The 22,569-nt window shown below is 37.6% G+C and overlaps 1 protein-coding gene across 1 annotated transcript in view; it reads left to right on the forward strand.

Annotated features, from left to right (window-relative positions):
- Window positions 1-22,569, forward strand: part of LOC127436782 (neuron navigator 3-like) — a 216,871-nt gene that overhangs the window by 127,946 nt on the left and 66,356 nt on the right. Inside the window, exons 10-12 of the mRNA XM_051691156.1 lie at window positions 5,883-5,991; window positions 12,754-13,122; window positions 14,931-15,062. Of these exons, the coding sequence (XP_051547116.1) occupies window positions 5,883-5,991; window positions 12,754-13,122; window positions 14,931-15,062 (610 nt within the window). The remainder of the gene's footprint in view (window positions 1-5,882; window positions 5,992-12,753; window positions 13,123-14,930; window positions 15,063-22,569) is intronic.

Here is a 22,569-nt window from a genome sequence, read left to right on the forward strand (position 1 = left end):
AACCTCCGCAAGCAGCGTTCCCTCGGCAACCTCGTTCTGCTTAGCGATGGCGAACAAAGGGTCTATACCTTCGAGATGGATGACCCACCATGTCCACTTTCATCAGCCTCAGGGGCATTGTTGTCATCACCCTTGCCCAGGCATGGCAGAGGAATTACCCGTAGACACCCCAACAGCTGCACCCGAGCATGCTCACTCTCTCTGCCGCTCACCAAGATGCTCTCTCAGTCCGAGCACTCCCTTATACCTGTACCCTGGGGTCATAAATCCAGCCGGATGGTGCCCACTCACCGGCACCAGCAGCCATGTGAGGTGGCAGATGAGGTTGGAGGCAGTAAGAGATCAGATGAAGACCCCAAGGCAGGGCAAGGAGGCACCGGAGGAGGGTACTGGGCAGACGAACTAGAAAGTGCTAGAGAAGAACAAGCACAACTGGATAAAGAGGTCATACTAACTATGCTTGGAGACCTGGAGCAGGTTTTGAACCCTCAAACACGCCGTAAGTAACTGCAGCAGTCGCTGAAATGTATTGGATATTTAGGGCTTAATCTCAGTAGTAACATTAGTGGTCTCTGATTTTGCTTTTGTTTCTGTGGTAATGGTCATTTTGTAGTTGAACTTGGGGTCAAGTGTGTAAACATAATTTACACAAGTAGGTGTACACAGATGGGAGCCCTTGGCCAATGCTTAACGTGTGTTTTTTTTTTTTTTTACTGTAAGGGTAACAAACCACAGTACTTAGGGATGCGACAGAGTTACTTTCAAAACTTTGTGCCATTAAACTGAATGTGTTATTATTCAGGTATGTTGGTTTAAATATTTTGACTTAAACTTACCTGCTAAGCAATATTCTGTCAAACTGTTGCTCTGCCATTACAGTAGTTGATAAAAAAAATAATAAAAAACTCCATAGAAGTGGCAACGTTGAGAATGCAATGCATACTTATGTTGTGTATCAATTGTGGTCTGACATATTTGGGAATGCAACAATGCACAAAATCCAGTTTCCGTAGAAGCATCTGTGTTCACGTACTTGCATAGATATGTTTCTGCCCTTAGAAACAGCTCCCAGGATGTTTGGGTGAATTATGGTTCTCAGATTGTAGTATGTGGGAACATACTGTATAAAAGTCAGATTTACCTGCTGGCTATGGTAGTGCTGCTATGCCATCTGTTGCTTCAATCAATAACACAATTTAGCCTCCCATCGGTGTGATCCATGCCTTTATTTCCAACCTATGCTGTGGTAACCATCAACCAAGGGCTTGTTTGCCAACATGATCACATGGGAAGTTGGCATGCTGTTTTCGAAAGTTCCGGTACCCTAGGATCGGCAACAGTATGCCGACTCACTGACATGCCCTATCTCCCATCAGACATATTTGGAATGGCTCAATAACAATTACTTTCCCTCATGGCACGACTGGGAGCGTGTTGCGTCAGTTGCATGGAAGACCACAGTTCAAAACCCATTCAAACAAGGAAATAATTATGTTTGTATAAACAATCACAAGCATGATAAGGAGGTTGCATTTTTATCCCTAACATTGCATTTTGTCTCTACTAATGGTTAGGGTTAGATTTGGATTTTGGTTGGAGGGTAGATTCAATAAAATAAGCATTTCGCTTCACTGTTTCACACCCTGTTCAGCTGAAAACAATTCTTTTTACAACTGGCTTCTGGCGACCTCTCCTGGATATAAAGGGATGTCACACTTGTTTATATGCTCTGAAACACTTACCGCTTTAGCCTCTGGGGCAGTGTTTTCAAATTTAGTCAACGTATACCGATTGCGGCTAAAGAAATATCCGCACATGCTTGCTGATTTTTATGTGAGATCAGGCTGTGTTTGCACTTCATCAAACTGAAGAAATTTAGTTGTCTGCTCTTCATGTTGATAGTAGTGTTCACTTACTGTATTTGAGTTTCACTGACTGATAAATGAATTCCAATTATTCCTGTAGTCCAAAGGCTTCATGAACTGCAATCACTTTAGAATGAGTTCGAGTATGAGTATGTAAGTTCTTGGATTAAAAAAAAAAAAAATGGGCTATGTAAATGACCTCTGTTATTATTGGCGTGTCTCTTTGTTATGAGGGAGCATAAATCTGCTGTGTCACATATGCTTGCCTAAAAATGAGCGATACAGCACAAAATGTATTTGAATTACCCGAAGGCAAAACCATGAAAAAAAACAACAAAAAAAAAAACAACTGGATTAACATTGCATCCGTTTTGAAGCTCTAGGCGGGGGTTGGATTTCAACTTCGGCACAATGAGGTTAAATCTCTGCAAGACCTCAGCTGTCGTCTGATCAGACTGAGCCAGTCATGTCCTCACGCCCTCCTCAGCTAGTGACAGTCTCAAGTGGTGCTTACAGAAATGTGTCTGCTCACCCAGAGGGCAAAAAGTGCAATTGTGCCACCCAGAGCTCTCGCATTCATCAAATATGCAGCTCTTTTATTCTTGAAGCTGTATGGACTCACATGCTGTGATAATATGCATTTTCCTGCTGTATGTTTATGTGTGTTTTACATGGCCCTGTAGAGAAGAGAAACGGATATATTTGCCGTACACAGTTGGCTGATTGTTCCAATCCATTACAAGCCCATAAAGCCTCTGGGTAACACAGCGTCTGATAGAGTCACAATGACTGTGTATATGTGTGTGTTTGTGCCCCAGGGCCACGCCTATCTGTAATTGGGCCATAACTGTATCCATATTGGAGATAGGAATATGATGTGTGTTGGGTATTTGCACTCAATGTATCTGAACATGACAATCTAGAACTGTGCATCCAAACAATGTTATCAGTTGTTTTACTTTAAATCATGTTGATTGTGCTGAAATGTGTCCCACCATGCAGCCGGGTCTAAATCAGTGGTCAGTCATCACATTCTCAAACTAAATGATTGTGTTCTTCGTCCATCTTCAATCCACTCCATATCTTCCACTCAGAGACTGCATGATTTGAGTCAGACTCACTTGTGTATGATTGCTTCTGTTTGGCACACAGTTTGCCATTCAAAAAACAGACTCCTTCAGGGTAAAAAGTGACACACAACACACAAACCCATGCAAGAGAACACTGGTCAGACATTCTGAATTTGATTTTACATTGTCTAAGGAAAATATGAGGGTGCTTGCCCCTATAAAACTCGACTAGACTGTTGTGGATGAATGCCAGTGTGTTGCTTGGTGGTTATTCATATTCTTAGATCATATTTTTATCCCTAGAATTGTCCTTAGATATCGAGTCTCTCTTTCTCTGGAAGTCTTTAGGACTATCTTCATTTTCATTTCATTGTATGCCAAGCAAAAATTGTACGTCAGATAGCTTAGAAAAGTAACAGTACACCTCTCTTCAACAAGATTTATGATTTGAGATCTCATGCATGTCTGTAGCAAAAATGGCGCAAGAGGAGTTACACACAGTGGTTTAATACTAAGGGTTAGTGTTCATATTCAAAATCACAGATACTGATAACTGTCATATGTACATGTTTTATTCCTTTACTTGATTTTTTTTGTGGAAGTCGGTGGCCAGCTCACCCAACAGCAATGCTGACATACTAACACACAGTATGAAGTGGCATTTAGTTACACAAGAGAGAAATAAGGTCTGACTGGAGGTGTTTGACAGGTGAGAGGAGCTGTTATTAATGGTTCAGAGTGTGAATTCTAATGTGTTCTGTGTTATCCTCAAATACAACAACCCACATGGGGAATCAACCTTTACTTATCCAGTCCTACTTTCTGTTCCTTAAGACTTGTACATGGATAATGATCCATTTGATATTCACATGTTTACAGGCTCATTTGTAGTTTCAAAGGATCTCACACTGCAGTTGCCACATAGTTAAGATCAGTACATCAATTTCAGACAAAAGAGAATTAATGTTTTACTTCATAACTCATTAAATGCTAGCCGTTGGCATGGCGCTATAAATTCAGTGGGTGTGAGCACAACCAGACATGACTGAATCAAATATGCAGATCTGTAGTGGGATGTGGGAGCCCTGCAGACCCACTGTTAGACCCCCTACTGCCATCGTCAGCCTCTTTGAGTATCTCTGTGAGTGTCTGTGTCTGTTCAGTGAGTTTAATGCACTGAAATACAAGCACTTCACTGCACAAGAACCTAGACTGATGACATGAAAAATAAAGAGTTCATACAAGTCCTCTCCACTCCTACTCATAACAAGAGGATGAAAATATATGCACTGAGAAGACTCACAGTCCATTTAAATTTGACAAGGTTCTGCTTTGCAGGCAGATCGTGCTCCATCCAAACTTTGAGCTGGGCTTAAGGGTTGGGATGTGGTGTTATAGTTTACGGATTACTCTGTGCTTCGTTATAAAAAAGTGATGACCGTGAAATCTGTCCCTTTATCCTTTCAGTTGCACAGCAAGCTGTTACTTTAGTGTCTGCGTTGACATGCAAGAGCAGACAGCCTCCGCTCACTAAAGCCAGGCGTACACTGTGCAAGTTCTGACACTCGGGAGGTCATGAGCCCCAGCACATGTTATGAGTCATTTTATTTGATAATTGTACAGATGCAGTGGTACAAGACATGACTTACCGACCTGGCAAATTCCGAAGCAATCTCACAAATTTTTCTGCTATTTATAATTATAAAACCGGAGGAGGACATTGCTTTCATTCCTTGTAGCTTGCAATTTAGAAATAAAAAAAGAAGACTGGCATGGCCAGGGGCTGCATTATCTGATAACTCATTTGCCGATTAAAAAAATAAAAAAGTTACTGCAGGATAATAAATTGCACAAAATGAACAAGCAAAAATCCGTGCACTGTTTCTGACGGTTATACTTGGATTTAATCTAAGCGCAAACATGACGTTTAGTGCAGAATTCTGAGTTATTTTAGTGGAGTAGGCTACCTGTATTATTCAGCTTTAGATGTAGGCTACGTCCTTCTCATCTGTGTCACACTGTCACTGCTTGCATGTTGATAGCAGACATGCTGAAGAAGTCTTGTCCATGTAAATGCGCTTTAAAGCCACATGTATACATTTTAAAATCTTGTTTTAGCACAGTGGTTGATTGACAGGTAGAACTTTTATCCTTGGTTTCACCAGACACGTGCTTAGGGAGTTGAACAATATCTCTCACATATCCACTATCGTGTGCATATACAATTAAAACAGATGCTATACCCCCATAAATGTCGCCTTAGAACTGAAACGAATGCAAGTATGACAAATAAAAATAGACCATGACGGAAATTTTACAACTTTTCCGTCAGAGTGAAGATTATTTTCTAGTGCAGCCCGTATTGGCAAATTATTTGTTTGAAGAGCAGAGAACAGCATGGCATTTCTGTAGAACCCTTCAGTGATGTGGTCGTGAATGATATGGGAAAAACACAGTTTTAACAACCATTTTCTCCAAATGTGTAAAAGCTTCATGAACACTCAGTTTTCATTGATCATATGAGTTGTAACACCTTCTACTGATTGGTCAACTTCAGGTAGATCGTCAAATCAGCTCGTTCAACCGCACACACCTCACGAATTCAAGCCGACAGCGGCTAAATTTTTTAGACAGTTTTAAAAATTATTGGGAGGTTGTGAGCTGCTCATAAACCGCTCGGCTCCGCTCGTAATTCTTCTCACACGATGCGAGCCGTGACAACACGTGCATCAATGATTTCCATGCAACCTCTCCTGACTGGAATAAATCATTCGGGAGCTCGCACAACAGCCGAAAATCGCACTGTGTACGCCCACCTTAACCGCTAGCAGCAGCATGTTTGACTGCACATGCCGAGTCTGTTCTGCCTTTCAGACTATGAATTAGCAAGTGACTTGGCATCAGTAACAGGGTCAGTAACTAATGTTATCTTCTCTCCGTCCATCAGGGGAGGATCCAGAGGCCAGACGGATGCGGACAGTGAAGAATATAGCCGATCTGAGACAGAATCTAGAAGAAACCATGTCTAGTTTACGTGGGACGCAGATTAGCCACAGGTGAGTGTTAAGGGTCATCTGTTGTGTCAAAATGTCCAGAAAAGACTAGCACAGAGCAACATGAATTTCAATATGAATTTCAATTTTGAGACTTTTATTATATTATATGTTTCTTTCCAGAAAACATCCCAGAAATATTTATAACTCATCTTGCTCTACACAGATTTATGTCCAGTAAAATGCAGTCTAGAATGACAATGCATTCTGGGATTGCCTTATCCTTGAAGGATACATGCGATGGTGCCTTTGATTTTGGACAAAATGGTGTCTTATAAGTCCAAGAAAGATTTGCTGAGCTAGTTAAGATGCCTGGTGGAGACATCAGCACATCGACATCACAAGCATGGGACCAGTAATCATCAAAAAACTAATTATGCTGGTGAACAGCTATGTTTGTCTTTTCAGAGGGGCATAGTGGGGTGATGTTACGATATTAGATATTCAGTGTGTAGAGACATACAACCAGGTGTAAATTGGGATTTTGGAGGTGGGAGAACCCCCAAAAAACTATTCTTCACCAAAAATTTTATTCCACAACTTATTATTAAAAGACAACATATTATCAGCATAGTAAAAGGCACAATATACATGAATTCCAGACTGAAGACTAGACTGAAGCATAATTAACTTGAAATAGTTTTTTGAGCAAAAGCAAATGAGGAAGGAATCTGTGAAATTGATCAAACCAAAACTGAACTGGAGCTCACAAGAAATGTGAATGGATTAACAAGCTGCCATTTCTTCTTCTTTTTTTCTTTCTTTTTTTTTTTTTTTTTTTTTTTTTTTTTTTTATGCTTTCTGCCAGAATGCTGTTTCTGGATCGTTCAAGCCCAATTTAACATACAACTTGAAAATATATCAGTTGAACAATACATTGTGAATACCTACATTTTATATTTAGCTCCAGTAAAACCCTGCTAAAAACAATGACAGCTGCACTTTTTGATAAATTGGATTTCTTTTGCCAATTTAATTTCTAAAGTCAGAACTCAGTTTGGCACTCACAAACTATGCAAACCCTCACTGTGCCAACATCTTTGCTAACAAAGACACGCACCAGTCTCATTGTGAAATGGCAAATGCTCTCAACTCCTGTGAATATAATAATTTATTAAAAACATCTAGTATGGAAGACTGACAAAAATTCTCTTACACAAACACACACGGAAACTTGTCCGCACATTCGTCCAGCTCTATGGCTATTTTGTCACATCTCTCTTTGACTCACAACGTGAACGTAATTTCACAGGAAAGTGGTTCAGAGGCAGTGCTCTGACATGAAAGATGGTCTTTTTTTTTTTTTTTTTTTTTTACAGTACATTGCATCTCAAGGGAGCCTAAAAGGTGTTAGACTTTTATTTACTCTCCCTCACCATACAGCTACCCAGTGAAGAGCCAATAAATAAAAAAACTCCAACCCTTTTTTGTGTGGTGTTCATAATGGTCAGATATATAATGTTGACACGCAGCAGTCTGGCTATGCTCACAACGAACAATGCTTAGGGAAATCAATCCATCAATGTAACGATGTAAATAAGATGATTCAATGGGATATGTTTTAAAATATATGAGGACCTTGCATAGATTGAGAGACAAGAGCAAGCTAGCCCTGACTCTTTTAATTTTAGGGAAGAGCTTGATTTTTCACCATTGTAGCATTACACAGGAAGTAGACCTGCGAGGCATCGGTCCACTGTGTGGATTCCATCACACTTTCATTGACCTCTTAGAGGCTCCCTTTAATTGAGCTTTGAAAATTGGGTTCCATCCATCTCTTAACAGACTTTATGAATTGTATATAGTCAGAAAGAAAATAGAGTATACACATTCTTTCTGCATCTTCTTCACACACACACATTTACTGCAGTGTTGTGGATGCTACAAAGCTATATTGATCTGGACCTGTGCTCATGTTTTGGAGGTTCTCAGAGCGTAAAAATGGAATTGACTGACATTAATTAAAAAAATAAACCTGTAGTCTGTGAATGTGAAATCTTCAAGGTCAAGTCAGAATCTTAAGCAAGTAAAAAACTCCCTTATAGCTTAGAGGCGAAGAGTTTTGTTTGGGGATAATGCATTATGTTTATTGTACCAGATCTTGTATATATATATAAAGATTTTATGGTAACACAATAATGTTGCATGTGTTAAAATTAGTTAACCAAATTAATATAATATAATATAATAATATTATATATATATATATATATATATATATATATATATATATATATATATATATATATATATATATATATACACAGTGTATAGATAGACAGACAGATAGATAGATAGATAGATAGATAGATAGATAGATAGATAGATAGATAGATAGATGTATTACACAGCTCTCTGGAATACTTGATTTTGATACGTCACTAACTGCATTCTGTAGTCAAATATGTTAGTATAATGAGTGCTAAACTGCATAATATTTTTGAAATTAATAACATATTTAACGTCCTGTACCATCTCTAGGTCACTGAACAAATAAGTAAATTTGTGACATTGACTATGTTAACTCCTTTGTACAAAAAGTTATATATCCTTGCTTCATTTGAAACTCATGTTTCAAACTTAACATTATTTGTAATGGTATTAATATTAATTTAGAAAAAATTAAATAAAAATAGAACCACTTTGGGACCCACTGTTTATCAACTATGTGTAATTGTCTTTTAAAAGTTTCTGTGTCTTTGTGTATCTCCTAGACTACATTCATTATATTAGATACTACACCATCTTCTATAAGTCCAACTGGCCAATTGATTTCTCAGGCCCATCACTTATGTGCGTGATCTCATTTCCAGCACCTTTAGTTAGAGCATTACCTCACCTTATGTCTATTACTCATTGTTACAGGAAGCACAGTGCACACATTATCTTAATGTACCCTGAAACATCACCACCACCTGGTCTTCCTGTAATACTTATGACTGGTGACTTCTGTAATTTTGTCAGGCCATGAGATTGCTGGTCATCTGAGAGAGAAATAACTGAGGAGGCTGGCAGATAAAAAAAAATAAAATAAAAAATGCTGCAGTCTTATACTTTCCCAGTAGCTGTAGCGCGTTGCCAAGAGACGGGGTTGTCAAGAAGTTGAGACATTCAAGAATATAGTGGAACTGTCAGCTGTCATGATGAGTGACATCAGAGAGGGAGCTAAATGCAGGCGACTGGGCCAGCGGGTAATTTTTGGAGATCAGTAGATTAAGGCACGGTCACACATACCTTCGCTGGGCGAAATTCCACGAGCGACTAAGGCATGGGCAGATGTTGAGTGCGTGTGAAATAAGCAAAAAGATAACTGCCAAGCAGCCTCTTTATGCTGCACTTTACATTCTGGGAGAGTGATTTTAAAAAGAAACTCACTGCTACAATGATATCCTTGTCCATTGTGATTATACAGTGTAGCTGTATACACAGAAGTAATTGCCAAACCAAGCAACTTTCTATTGGTGAACACAGAGAATTTGCCTGTCATAGCTCTCCAAACTTGAACTATATGCAAAATCCGTGAGGGGAAAATCCATTGCACGAAATTCATGGTCAAGCAGATTCCCATTAAGATGACTGTATTTCGCCTGTGGAAATTTGCCTTGCGAAAGTTTATGTGTGATGTGCCTTTAGACAGAGCAACTTGCTGGGGTCATTTAGGGTCATAGCAACCCAAAAAAACTAGCTTAAAACCTTTTTATCTAACGTTTTCCTGACCACCACTGGGAGCCGCCATGATGAATCTGATGACGCTTGACTGTTTTTTGGTTCTGGTCTCCAGAAGAAGCTATGTAAAAACTACTGAGTGATACAGACAAAGAGCAACAATGATTTTAAATGTTAGTTGGCTCAACTTGTGCAGTTGTTGGCTGTCATAAAAACCCAAAGTAGTAAATGCTATCATCTATCCATTCCTTAAACTTTGACGGGTGTAGAACTGTCAAAAGACTATCATCACGATTCTGTAATGTATAGGCACTATGGAGCAAAAAAAAAAAAAATTATTTGGTTATTTTTGCAAATTTAACATGAAAAAAAAGAAAAAAATTACAATGAATTATGTAAACTTCCTTGTTCAGGATAAAAGTAGACAAAAGAGGGAATAGTCTATTTCTTATTTAGTTTAGGATCTTTGTAGTGCGGCATAACTTAATCTATCCATCTATTTCAAAACTACATTTCTTAATTGATATAAGCCTAATAACATGTTAATAATACATTAATAATGCATTAGTAACATAACACATTAATAGATTATTAAACACTCATTTATATACAGTCCAATTGTTACCCTTATAAGAATTACGTACCAACAGAGCTGAATGCATTTTTGCAACACTGTCTCTAAAATATGCAGACAAACAACCTAAAAACATGTTAAGGGAAATTACCAACACTTCAGTCTGCTCTGTGTAGTCAAAGCTCCTTTCATCCCATGTTTTTCTTGCTTGTTTATGTGTGCATGCGCTTCTCAGGCCATTGTATTTGCCCTTTGCCAACATATTGGCACCATCTTAATAAGCAACCTGAAATGAATAAACCAACCACATGTTCTGACTGTACAATAAATTGTCACTGCTGAAGTGTCTTGTAAGTCTTGTATTGTCTTGTCTATGAGAAAACATTGGTCAGCCATGTGTGTGACCGTCACTGGCTTGGTATTGGTCCTCCATTCCTGCTGAGTCACAAGTCTCTGGTATATTTTATAATAACAGCATCTATACATATATAGAACATGTTTCTGTCACCTTGGACACACTTAATGCCGGTGAACCCTTTCAAATTTTTCTCAGCACTAGAAAATAATAACAGAAAGCTTTTATAAGGGAAGCTTCCATAAGATTCTGTAAAAATGACAACTGGACTGGATTCGTCTATACTTTTTTATGTTCCTCTGCTAGCTGGATTTTTGCACAGTGTTTTGAAAGTGTTATGAAGCATAAACAATAGATATTTTTGGATGTGTACTTGCCTAAACTAATGAGGTTCCTTCTGTATTGGCTTTGTAATTGACAGTGCGGATATTAATATACTTGCACTGTAGTCATGACAACATCGTGTTGGTGCTTGTTAAGTGACACTCAATTTCGACCCCCTGCTGGTGTCCACTCCTGCAAATAATAGTCTAGATTGTCTGAACATTGGGGCTGTGTTAAGTATATGGGTATAGGCAATATTCAGTATTAAAATAGGTGGTTGTTGCTAGGGTGTTCTAGGTAGTTGCTTACTAGCCCACCCCCAAATCTCCATGATATTCTGGTCATGTAAGTCTATTGGACTGTATTGCCTGTTTTATCTTCCACCAGGTGATAATTATAAGTATGATAACACAGAGAAGTAAAAGCACACATTTCCTCTGCAATCCACTGATTTGAGTTATCATGTACAGTACATGTTCATACCACAAACTGTGCAAAACGAATTACGCTTCAAAGTTTAATACTTAGGGTTAGGGGGTTTAAATCAAAATTATGTAATAATTGGACATTTACCCTCGAAATGTCAAAATATGGCTGTAATGCAACTCTCTCTCCACTAGAGAGAGCTGTTGAAGGGCATGGTCTTCTTGCTTCTGTTCATGGGTGTGTCAATATGGGCATCTTTTTGAGTATCTGCCCATATGTTTTCTTAGCAAATGTCACACATATTTCCACATCAACAAGCCCCTGATGTCTGGAGATACCCAAACACTCATCTGTACATTCATTCACACACTCACACCATCCAAGACATAGACAAAGCAATTAATAAAGGTCAGACAGTCAGCAGTTGAAGTTGCGCTCTCACTAACATGCTGGTTGATGGGCTGCTGATGGTTGAAGTGGATTAGATATGACACATTGTTTTATGGAGAGCAGCAATAACTCATGGCAGCAATGCAATCTTTTTGCATCTGCTGGGTTCTTCACACCACACTGAACACTCTACCTACAGATAGAATACCTGCTCTGGAGAGAGACACAGTCTAATATAGACATATGAAAGATATGTTGTGGACAAGAATATAGAGAAGAATCATTGAAGGAATTGTTCACTGAAAAAGTACATTTCTGTTATAGTTCCAGACCCCTTTGACTTTCTTCTGTTGGAAACACAAAATGAGATGTTTTCATGCTGCTTTTTTTTTCATATGAAAGCATATAGTGACCAGGGGATTTAAAGCTTAAAAAAGGACATAAGCAACACCATAAAGGCATCAGAAAGTTGTCTGATTTGTGCACTATATTCTTCTAAGTGGTCTAAAGCCATATGATAACTTTGTATGTGGAACTGACAGGAATTTAAATGATATTTGCTGAAAATTGTTCCCTCCATCAGAGCTTTCCAATGTCGTTGGTGTATATATAAATGTGTTGCGTGAAGAAGCATCAGGCAAGATTTGATATCAGCGATGCCAAATGCTCTTGGTTCATTTCAATTTTTGAGTAAAATATCCACTGAACTGTCAAAAAATGACTAAATAATTTCTGCCTTCATTTGTTTTTAAATAATTTTGATTTAGTGGAAAAGTAGGAAGAGGATATTTTATAGTCTAGCATTTTTTTTTATTTTTTATTTTTTGGAAAGAGTGCTGCATTGCAACGTTCTACATGTTGGCCTGCAAACTGCTCACCTTGGCACAGGTGTCACATATTTGAACCTTTAAATGTTAAGTCAGCTGTTTCAGAAACAGGATATTGATCTACTTACCCAAGTCCCTCTGCAGTACCCAAATTCTCTTTTTAAATCCCCTTCTCTATTTCTCTTTTCATTTTTTTTTTCTAGTACTCTAGAGACAACGTTCGACACAACAGTAACTACAGAAGTGAATGGTCGTGGCCTTCCCGCCCTCTCGAGTCGCTCTTCCCCCATGGCTTGGCGTCTGGGCCAAACATCAAGCCCTCGTCTGCAGGCCGGTGATGCCCCTAGCTATGCTCAGCCCAGATCCAGTGCTGGCACTACTGGTCGCTATGGTGACACCTCAAGGTTGTTGTATACTGCCCCCCTGAGGAGAGCGGCCGCCTCAGGGGTCAGAGAGTCAGAGACAGGGGAGAAAGGCGGGATTTCAGAGGTGGAACCAGAAGTGGACGTGACAGGATACTGCAGTGATGGAGACATACTGGCCAAGAATGTACATGCAGAAGACATCAGTGGGTAAGACACCAACTAACCATACAATACAGATAAATCATGCAATAACAAAAACCATAAAAAAGCATGCAGCACTATGCCAGTAAGTAACCACCCAGAACACCCAAGTAACCACCCAGAACATCTTAGTAGCTGCCTAGCAATGCCCTGGAAACCATAAAAAATACCACTGCATTGTGGAGACTTACACATTCTTACAATACATACTTACAGTATGTGGGTGAGAAACACACACATATTGTGATATTACTCAGTACGGAGCAATAGCTCGGGTTCACATATACATCACTGTGTAATGTACTATTGCTTTTGCCCTTGCTACTTCTGTGCTGATGAATAGTCGGAATGAAAAATATCAGCAGAAATGAAGTCTATAAAAGACAGACTCATACTGGAACCAATTCATTGACACTTGAAGAATCCCACCTGAAAATGATGGAAATGGAGACGCTAAAGTGAATAAAGCACTCCCACTGTCAAGCAGGCAGGCAATGCATCTGCCTAAAAAGCGATTAGCTAAATTATGACAGTAATTACAGCAACGCCAATGTATTTTGTGTTCTCTCATCTGTGATCCTGTCTCTCCCATATGCATATACACACTTCAAAAAGCTTAAAGTAATGCTCATATGCACACAAATTTGTTATTAATATTAATATTATGTGGCAAGGAGGAGGGCGGGGCCGGGCCTTGATGATGCAGAGCCGGCCCCTAATCAGGCTAATCAAGCCGACGAGAGGGATAAAGGCGGCCGGAGGCGGCAGTTCGGCTGAGAGAGAGCTACAGGCAGCTGCCCTGTATGTGTTTGTGTTTATGTTTTGTCTTTGTTTTAATTTATCATTAAACATTACTTTGATGCTTCGTCCAGTTCTCGTCTCCTCCTTGCCCTTTTACCCTGTTACATTGTTTCCCCCGTTACATTAAACTGCTGCCTCCGGCTGCCTTTATCCCTCTCGTCGGCTTGATTAGCCTGATTAGGGCCCGGCCCCACCCTCCTCCTTGCCGCATATTAATATAAATATTAATATGCATATATTATATTTTATATTAATATTAATACTAATAAAGGAATAGTTTAACTAAAATATTTTACTCATGCTTATGTTGCTTCAAACCTGAATTACTTTCTCTATTATGTTGAATGCCTAAGGAGAAATTTAAGGTCAAAAATTGGCTAAAAGCAGCATTAAAGTAGTGGAAAAATAGTCCATATGAACTGTGTGCTATATTTAACATCTTAGGATAGCTTAGTGAGATGAACACACAGAAATGTAAGTCATTATTCTCATAAAATCTCTGTTGTTGGTCTCAAATCTTATTTGTGCATATTTGGCATATTCAAACTTGATCGTCATGATCGATTATGAGATACACGTCAACCAATGCCGTTTGGCAACATTGATGTCAAACCTACCATGATGTGCCTTTATGCAACAAGTTTGTTGCATAAAGTTGTCCATATGAATTGTGCTCTATTTTTCTCATCTTATGATAGCTTTGTGGGATGAACACACAGAAATGTAAGTCATTATTCTCTAAAAATCTCAACTGGAGCACTCAAATCTCATGCGCGCATATTTGGCATATTCAAACTTTTTGCGCCATGATTGATTGTGAGATACTGTACACGTCAACCAATGCCATTTGGCAACATTGATGTCCAAACTGCCGTGATGTGTCTTCATGCAGAAAGTTTGAGAGTGAGAAAATGATGACAGAATTTTCATTTTTGCATGAACCATTCCATTATTCCTTCCTGGCAAATTCAAAAAAATAGTTATCTGCTAATTTGGTGCATTTAATATTAAAGGTATCACACAGACGGAGGTCTTTACTCTCGGAATGTGGATCTTTACTCTCGGAATGTGGGTCGCCCTCCTGAATTGACGCCCACTAGAGAAGTCATCCAAAAAGGGGTCAAAGAGATGCAAGGGGAGGACAGGTAAAACCTCTTGTCATTAAACAAACAATATATATCTCCAATGTGTCCAAGGCGACAAAGTGTTTGTAGACACTTTCTGTAATATTTAAAATGTGTCTATTCCAAACAGAACTGTGTAGGAAATTGTGACACATTTCTAACTGACATTTCTAGCCAAGTACTAATGGTTTGGGTAGAAAACTCATTTAAAAAAAGCTGACAAGCACTTTCTATAGATGTGAGATGTTGGCAAAAAGTTGGAAAATTGAAAGAATTGCATTGCTTTTTACCTTTACTATTTCATTTGATAATAGGACCCATAAATGTAGAGCATAAAATCTAATCAAAGTGATTTATATGCTTGTAACAGCATTTTGTGATGTCCAGCACTTTGGTGACATCAGTGACTTTTTTAAAAAACAGATTCCAAATCAGGTGATGAATAATATTCAGGGTTTAACTAAATCTAATAACACCTTTCTGTGCTCATTGAGTTATTTCCTGCCTTTATCTGTGGTGGATGAGTGAAGAGATGAATGAGTTCGACTGATTCTAACTGATGAGGTCCAGACAGCATCATAGCAGCCTGTCAATCACATCAGAAACTGCATCATGTCTGCTGTCAAGCAAGGACACTTGAGAGATTATGTCTATTGCCAAAAAGATTTTTATTATCTGTGTACAAACAGTGAAGGGACATGTTATATGACTTTGACATATGGTTTAGTTATACGAGAGTACAAAACAAAACATATTCTGAAAAGAGAAACCTGTTGCTTAGTCTCACAGATAGGCAGAATTTTGACTCAGAATCAGAAGTGTGATTCAGTTTGCAGCTTATTCTGACCAAAAACCATCCATGAACTGGCATAAAGCAAGACAATTAAAAGGGAGCTTGGGATTTTGAGAAGGCTCTAGATGTTTTGTTTGTGTGCAATATGCAGTCTATTAACCCTTTTCCACCAACATGGTTTGGGGGCGGGTTCCTGGGCTGATGCGAATTCTCGAGCTTTTACTCACGTTTCTACAGCAGAAAAGGCCATTCTGGGGCCAAAAAACTGGTTCTTCACTGGCCCCAAAAGCTTGCTGGTCTGTACGCAGGAACCGATTATGTCAGGGGGCAGAGGGCCGAGTTAATGTTTCGTCACCAGGTAAAGTTTTCCCAAACAACAACAGTAGCTACTGTCTGCAGCAACGAGTATTTCTTCGCTCTATAATAACAATAATAATAATAATAAAAAATAATAATTTTTTTTCTTTTTTTTCTTTTTTATTAAAGAACATTTTAAACAACATTATTACAGAAACAGGCATCAAAAACAGAAGCTCCAAAGATGGTTAAAGAACAAAAATAAAATAAATAAAAAACAAACAAAAAAGAAGACATTCACAAGACGCCAAATACAGATTCATAATATCTTACAATAGATGTAGCTTTTACATTTTTCACAACTTTAAGAGACTTCATTAAAAAAGTGAGTTCATTAGAGAAAATCTTGTATAAAGGAGGAGATTTTGACAATCTACATTTATGAATGAAAAATTTGCCATGTAGAATGATAAAATTTACAAAATTGTGAATAATTTTATCATCATTCTCAAAGTAACAAATAATTTCTTTCACATTCAGTGTTATCATTAGATTAATTTGAACTGAAAAAGCAGAAAAACAATCTTTCCAAAATGATTGTACACTCTGGCACTCAACAAACAGATGACAAAAAGACTCCTCACTGTTACAAAAAGAACATTCTTTTCCAATATCCATAAAGTTAGAGAGCAAGATATTAGTTGGATATATTTTGTGTAAAATCTTCAGGTGAATTTCTCTTACCTTGTTTGAAATACAAAATTTGTAAGGAAGCAGCCATGCTTTTCTCCAATTAACATCCCTTAGGATGGAATTCCAATAAAATTTTCCTCTTGGAATAACTCTCTTTTTTTCATTAAAGACTTGTCTTATATCTTTGTTAGTACATTTATTATCAAATACATTTTTACCATTTATAAGGAAATTACAATCTTTATTTTCAACTTTATAATATGTCAGGTGGCTGCACATTAAATTAATCAACCCAGAGGGAATAGCTTTGATTACTACAGAAAATTCTTTAAATTTTATAGGAAAGTTGAACTTTGACAAAAAAGAATCATAAGAGTAAATTCTTAAAGATGAATCAAATAAATCACTCAAGTACATTAACCCGTGATCCAACCATTTCTCAAAAAATAAACTCTTGCCTTTAACTGTAATCAATTCGTTATTCCAAATTTTCATTCTGTGAGGAGAAAAATTATGCACAAAGCACAATTTCCAGGCCAAGAGTGCTTGCTCATGGAATTGAGACAATTTTATGGGTAATTTAGATGGCAAAAAAAATTACAAGTTAAAAGAAAATCAAGACCACCCACCTTCTTAAAAATATTATGTGGAATAAAGAACCATATTGAATCAGGATCAATCACACACTTTTTGAACCAGTTAATCTTGAAAGTATTATTCATATCTACATAGTCCAGCATTTCAAAACCTCCTTCAGATTTCTTCCCAGCAAATACATTTTTTTAAGATGGTGGTGTTTATTTTTCCAACAAAAATTAACCAATAATCTATTAATTTCTTTACAAGTAGAATCCTGAACAAATAAAGATAGACCAGGAAAAATGAATCTGGATAAACCTACTGCCTTTGTTAATAAAATTCTGCCTAAAATAGATAAATCTCTTCTTAACCAATTATCGAAAATCATTTTTGTTTTCTTAATCTTGTTATTAAAATTAAGCTGCTGTCTAACTAACAAGTTTTTTGATATATAAATTCCTAAATATTTCATACATTCTTTTACTGGAATGTTAAACATTGATTGTTCAGAAGAATCATACACTGGGATAATTTCACATTTTGTAATATTTAACTGGAGACCTGAGGCATCAGAAAAAGTTTGAACTAATTTGATTGCATTCTTAATTTGATTCTTATCTTTTAGAAATAAAGTTGTATCATCAGCCAATTGTGATATTTTTATTTCTCTATTAAATAATGTTATACCATGTAAGTTTGGATTTTTTTCCTACACTAATTGCTAATAGTTCCACAACAATCAAAAACTAAAATGGGGAAATTGGGCAACCTTGCCTCACTCCTCTGTTGATGAAGAATCTTCTAGAAGTATTATTCTGTAATATAACGGAACTATTAATGCCTCTGTAAAACATTTTAACAGTCTGAATGAAATTATTTCCAAAACCAAATGTATGTAAACCCTGTAATAAAAATTGGTGATCAATTGTGTCAAACGCCTTATAAAAGTCGGAAAACAAAATGAGTGCATCCGAACTAGCAAAGTGGTTATAATCTAATAGGTCCAATATAAGCCTAATATTTGAACTAATGTGACGTTTCGCCATAAAACCAGTTTGAGATTCACCAATTACATTACTCAAACCACTTTTTAATCTAGTGGCATAAACTAAGGCTAAAATTTTATAATCAATGTTTAATAAAGTTATTGGTCTCCAACTGTCAACGATTAAGGGGTCTTTGTCTGGTTTTAAAATTAAACTGATAACACCTTGTTTCATTGTTGAACTCATTTCTTTCTGTTCTAAACATTCTTTATACATGCTAAATAAAGGGTTTTCTATCAGATCCCAAAAAGCACAATAAAATTCAATGGTTAACCCATCTGATCCAGGGGATTTTCCTTTCTTCATAGAAAAAAGAGCTTTAGAAATCTCAGCTTTGGAAATATCATCCTCACAATATTCTCTATAATCATTAGAAACTATTGGAACAAAATGTTTAACTGTTTGTAAAAATGTACTTATTTTTTCATTGTCAGAATGGGAAGTATAAAGTTTTTCATAAAAAGAATACACAAAAGATGCTATAACTGAAGGATTATTAGAGATTCTGTCATTTATTTTCAAAGATGAAATAGAGTTTCTTATATAATTTCTTTTTTCCAGAGAAAATAAATAACTAGTATTCCTTTCCCCTTCCTCAAACCATTTGGCTCTTGATCTCACATAAGCACCTTTAGCTAGTTCTATATACAGTTTATCTATTTCTAGATTGAGAAGATATAATTTAGACTTTTCATCCTCTGACAGAGTATTTTGTTTAATTAAAGTATTAAGTTGATCTGTTATCTCTGTAATCTTTCTAAGTTTATTTGTCTTTAATTCTTTACCTCTTCTCATAGCAATTACCCTGACTTTAAATTTAAATAGCTCCCACTTTTGAGTATAATTTAAATTATTATTTTCAAAAATATTTGCTAACAATTTAACTTGTTCCACAAAACAACTGTCAGAAAGGAGACTGTTGTTAAATTTCCAGTATCCACGAATCGTACTACCCTTACACCCATCAAAAGAGATCGATATCAATTTGTGATCTGATAGAGGGGCACAAGTAATTTTTGTTTCTGAAACATAGTTAATTAAATCATGAGGAATCAGCCAGTAATCTATTCTTGATTTTAAAGAAAAAGAACTATTATTCCAAGTATAGTCACGACAATCGGGGTTCAGATATCTCCATACATCAGAAACTTGTAACTTGTCAGTTATAAAATAAAATAAATCTGAAATTCGTGAGCTATGTTTAGGCGGAAAGCGGTCAACAGAATCATCTGGAGCATCATTGAAATCACCACCAATAATTACATATCCATCCTTGTACTTCTTTTTTAAATCTGTTATTGTATCACAAATCTTCTTAAACATTTCTAAATTGTGTGCTCTAACATTAAACCCATAGACATTGCAAATTATTAAAGTGGAATTGTCCAGTTCAACAGTCAGTATAATCCATCTTCCATTATCTGAACGAATAGTTTCCAAAACATTGCCTTTGAATTTGTTAAAGAAAATTGCAACACCTGCTGAGTGATTGGATCCGTGACTGAAAATAACATAATCTCCCCATTGGGTTTTCCAAAAATTTGAGTCAGAGTCACTAGAATGAGTCTCTTGAAAAAAAGCACTTGAGCTTCTGTATGTCTTCCAAAAAGAAATATAGCTTTTCTTTTAACAGCGTCGCGAATGCCTCGAACATTTAAAGAAATTAATTTGAACTTACCAAACTTACGATCAGCCGTTACGAAAAAAAAAACTAAATAACCAGTATAAAACAAACAAATACCTTTGAAGAAAATGAAAATTGAGAAAGCATGAAACATTACATCAATCAAAACACTTGCTTTGACCCCGATATGTATCCATAACCGCTGACAGCCATCCGCTCAGGTAATGTCAGGAACACTGATGCGCACCCCTTCAATGAAGGCAAATCCTCCTCGAAAGCCGGCCTTCTTGCCCTCTTCTCTCGCACGTTTCACCAGTGGCCATGCCTTTTTTCTTGCGGCTCGTTCCTCCGAAGACAGATCTTCTTTGATGTGTAGCCCGTTTTCTTTCAGATAGTAGTTGTCTTTGGCATCTCTCCACACTGTGTCTCGATAAAGACGCATGGCGAACTGTATAATTATCACTCTGGGGTGACCATCACCTCTTTTTTGTCCCAATCTATGAACCGAATCCACGACATCTGGAAGTTTGTGCGCGATCTTTGGAGACACTTTGGAGAGGATCTTGATAACAATATCCCGTGTGTTACTCTCCTTGTCTGGACCACTTTCCTTTACCCTGCAAATCCTGAGATCCCATCTTCTTTTGTAGTTCTGCATCCCCATATACATCTCCTTCAGCTGCTTATTTTCTTGCTGCAACACAGCAACATTTTTTTCCAGATTTAAAATCTTCTCTTTGTGGGACGTGCTTTCTCGTAACAGCTCACTTACGGTGGTAGAAAGAGTGGTGATAGAAGAAGCCGTATTTTCCAAGAACTTCTCCATGGACTCAACTCTCTGAAACGTTCCATCACATTTCGATGTGAGTTCAGCAAAAGCATTAATGAGTGAATTGATTTTCTCATCAATGTTCATCTTTAATTTCCCTTTTTTTTCCCGGTGGACTTTTACTCGGAGTACACGGAAGAGACGTAGCAAGTACTTCTATGTCCATGGAAACTTCGTTGACACTTTTGCTCTCGTCAGTCGCCATGACTGTGTCTTTAACCTGAACCTTATCTCTGTTTCTTTTTTCACCCATATAGGCCTGACAAGCCACACAATAGAAGAAGAAAAACGTAACTAATAATCAATAAAGTTTATCGGGGTTTTCAAACGTAGTTTCATGTTAATCTCTTAATTGCCTGATGACACCACTCAAAACGTGTCCGCACTGATGAACGCCATCTTGGTCCCCCATATATATATATATGTGTGTGACATCAAAAGTGTTCAGGAGATATGGGCGAAACAAGCACACTACTTGCGATATGGTCATTAAGGAGATCCGAGATAAACTAGGGAGATTGCAAAGAAAAAAAGTCTACGTTAAGACAAAATGATACACGCTGGCTTCAATCGGACAATTGACCAAATCATAAACAAATTGAAAAAATTGCAATTCTCTCATCATTTACTCACCCTCATGCCATCTCAGATGTGTATGACTTTCTTTAATCTGCTGAACTCAAATGAAGATTTATAGAAGAATATCTCAACTCGGTAGGTCCATGCAATGCAAGTGAATGGGTGCCAACATTTTTAAGCTCCAAAATCCACATTAGGGCAACTTGATAGTACTCCAGACGACTCTGGTGGTTAAACCCATATCTTCTGAAGCGATATAATACAGTGCATCCATAAAGTATTCACAGCGCTTTACTTTTTCCACATTTTGTTATGTTACAGCCTTATTCCAAAATATATTAAATTCATTATTTTCCTCAGAATTCTACAAACAATACCCCATAATGACAACGTGAAAGAAGTTTGTTTGAAATCTTTGCACATTTATTACAAATAAAAAACGGAAAAAAAATCACATGTACATAAGTATTCACAGCCTTTGCTCAATACTTTGTTGAAGCACCTTTGGCACCAATTACAGCCTCAAGTCTTTTTGAGTATGATTCTACAAGCTTGGCACACCTATTTTTGGGCAGTTTCTCCCATTCTTCTTTGCAGGACCTCTCAAGCTCCATTAGATTGGATGGGGAGTGTCGGTGCACAGCCATTTTCAGATCTCTCTAGAGATGTTCAATCGGGTTCAAGGCTGGGCCACTCAAGGACATTCACAGCGTTGTCCCGGAGCCACTCCTTTGTTATCTTGGCTGTGTGCTTAGGGTCGTTGTCCTGTTGGAAGATGAACCTTCACCCCAGTCTTAGGTCCAGAGCACTCTGGAGCAGGTTTTCATCAAGGATGTCTCTATACATTGCTGCATTCATCTTTCCCTCGATCCTGACTAGTCTCCAGTTCCTGCCACTGAAAAACATCCCCACAGCTTGATGCTGCCACCACCATGCTTCACTGTAGGGATGGTATTGGCCAGGTGATGAGCGGTGCCTGGTTTCCTCCAGACATGACGCTTGCCATTCAGGCCAAAGAGTTCAATCTTTGTTTCATCAGACCAGAGAATTTTGTTTCTCATGGTCTGAGAGTCCTTCAGGTGCCTTTT

This window comes from Myxocyprinus asiaticus, chromosome 47 (genome assembly GCF_019703515.2).
Source record: "Myxocyprinus asiaticus isolate MX2 ecotype Aquarium Trade chromosome 47, UBuf_Myxa_2, whole genome shotgun sequence".
Lineage (NCBI taxonomy): Eukaryota > Metazoa > Chordata > Actinopteri > Cypriniformes > Catostomidae > Myxocyprinus > Myxocyprinus asiaticus.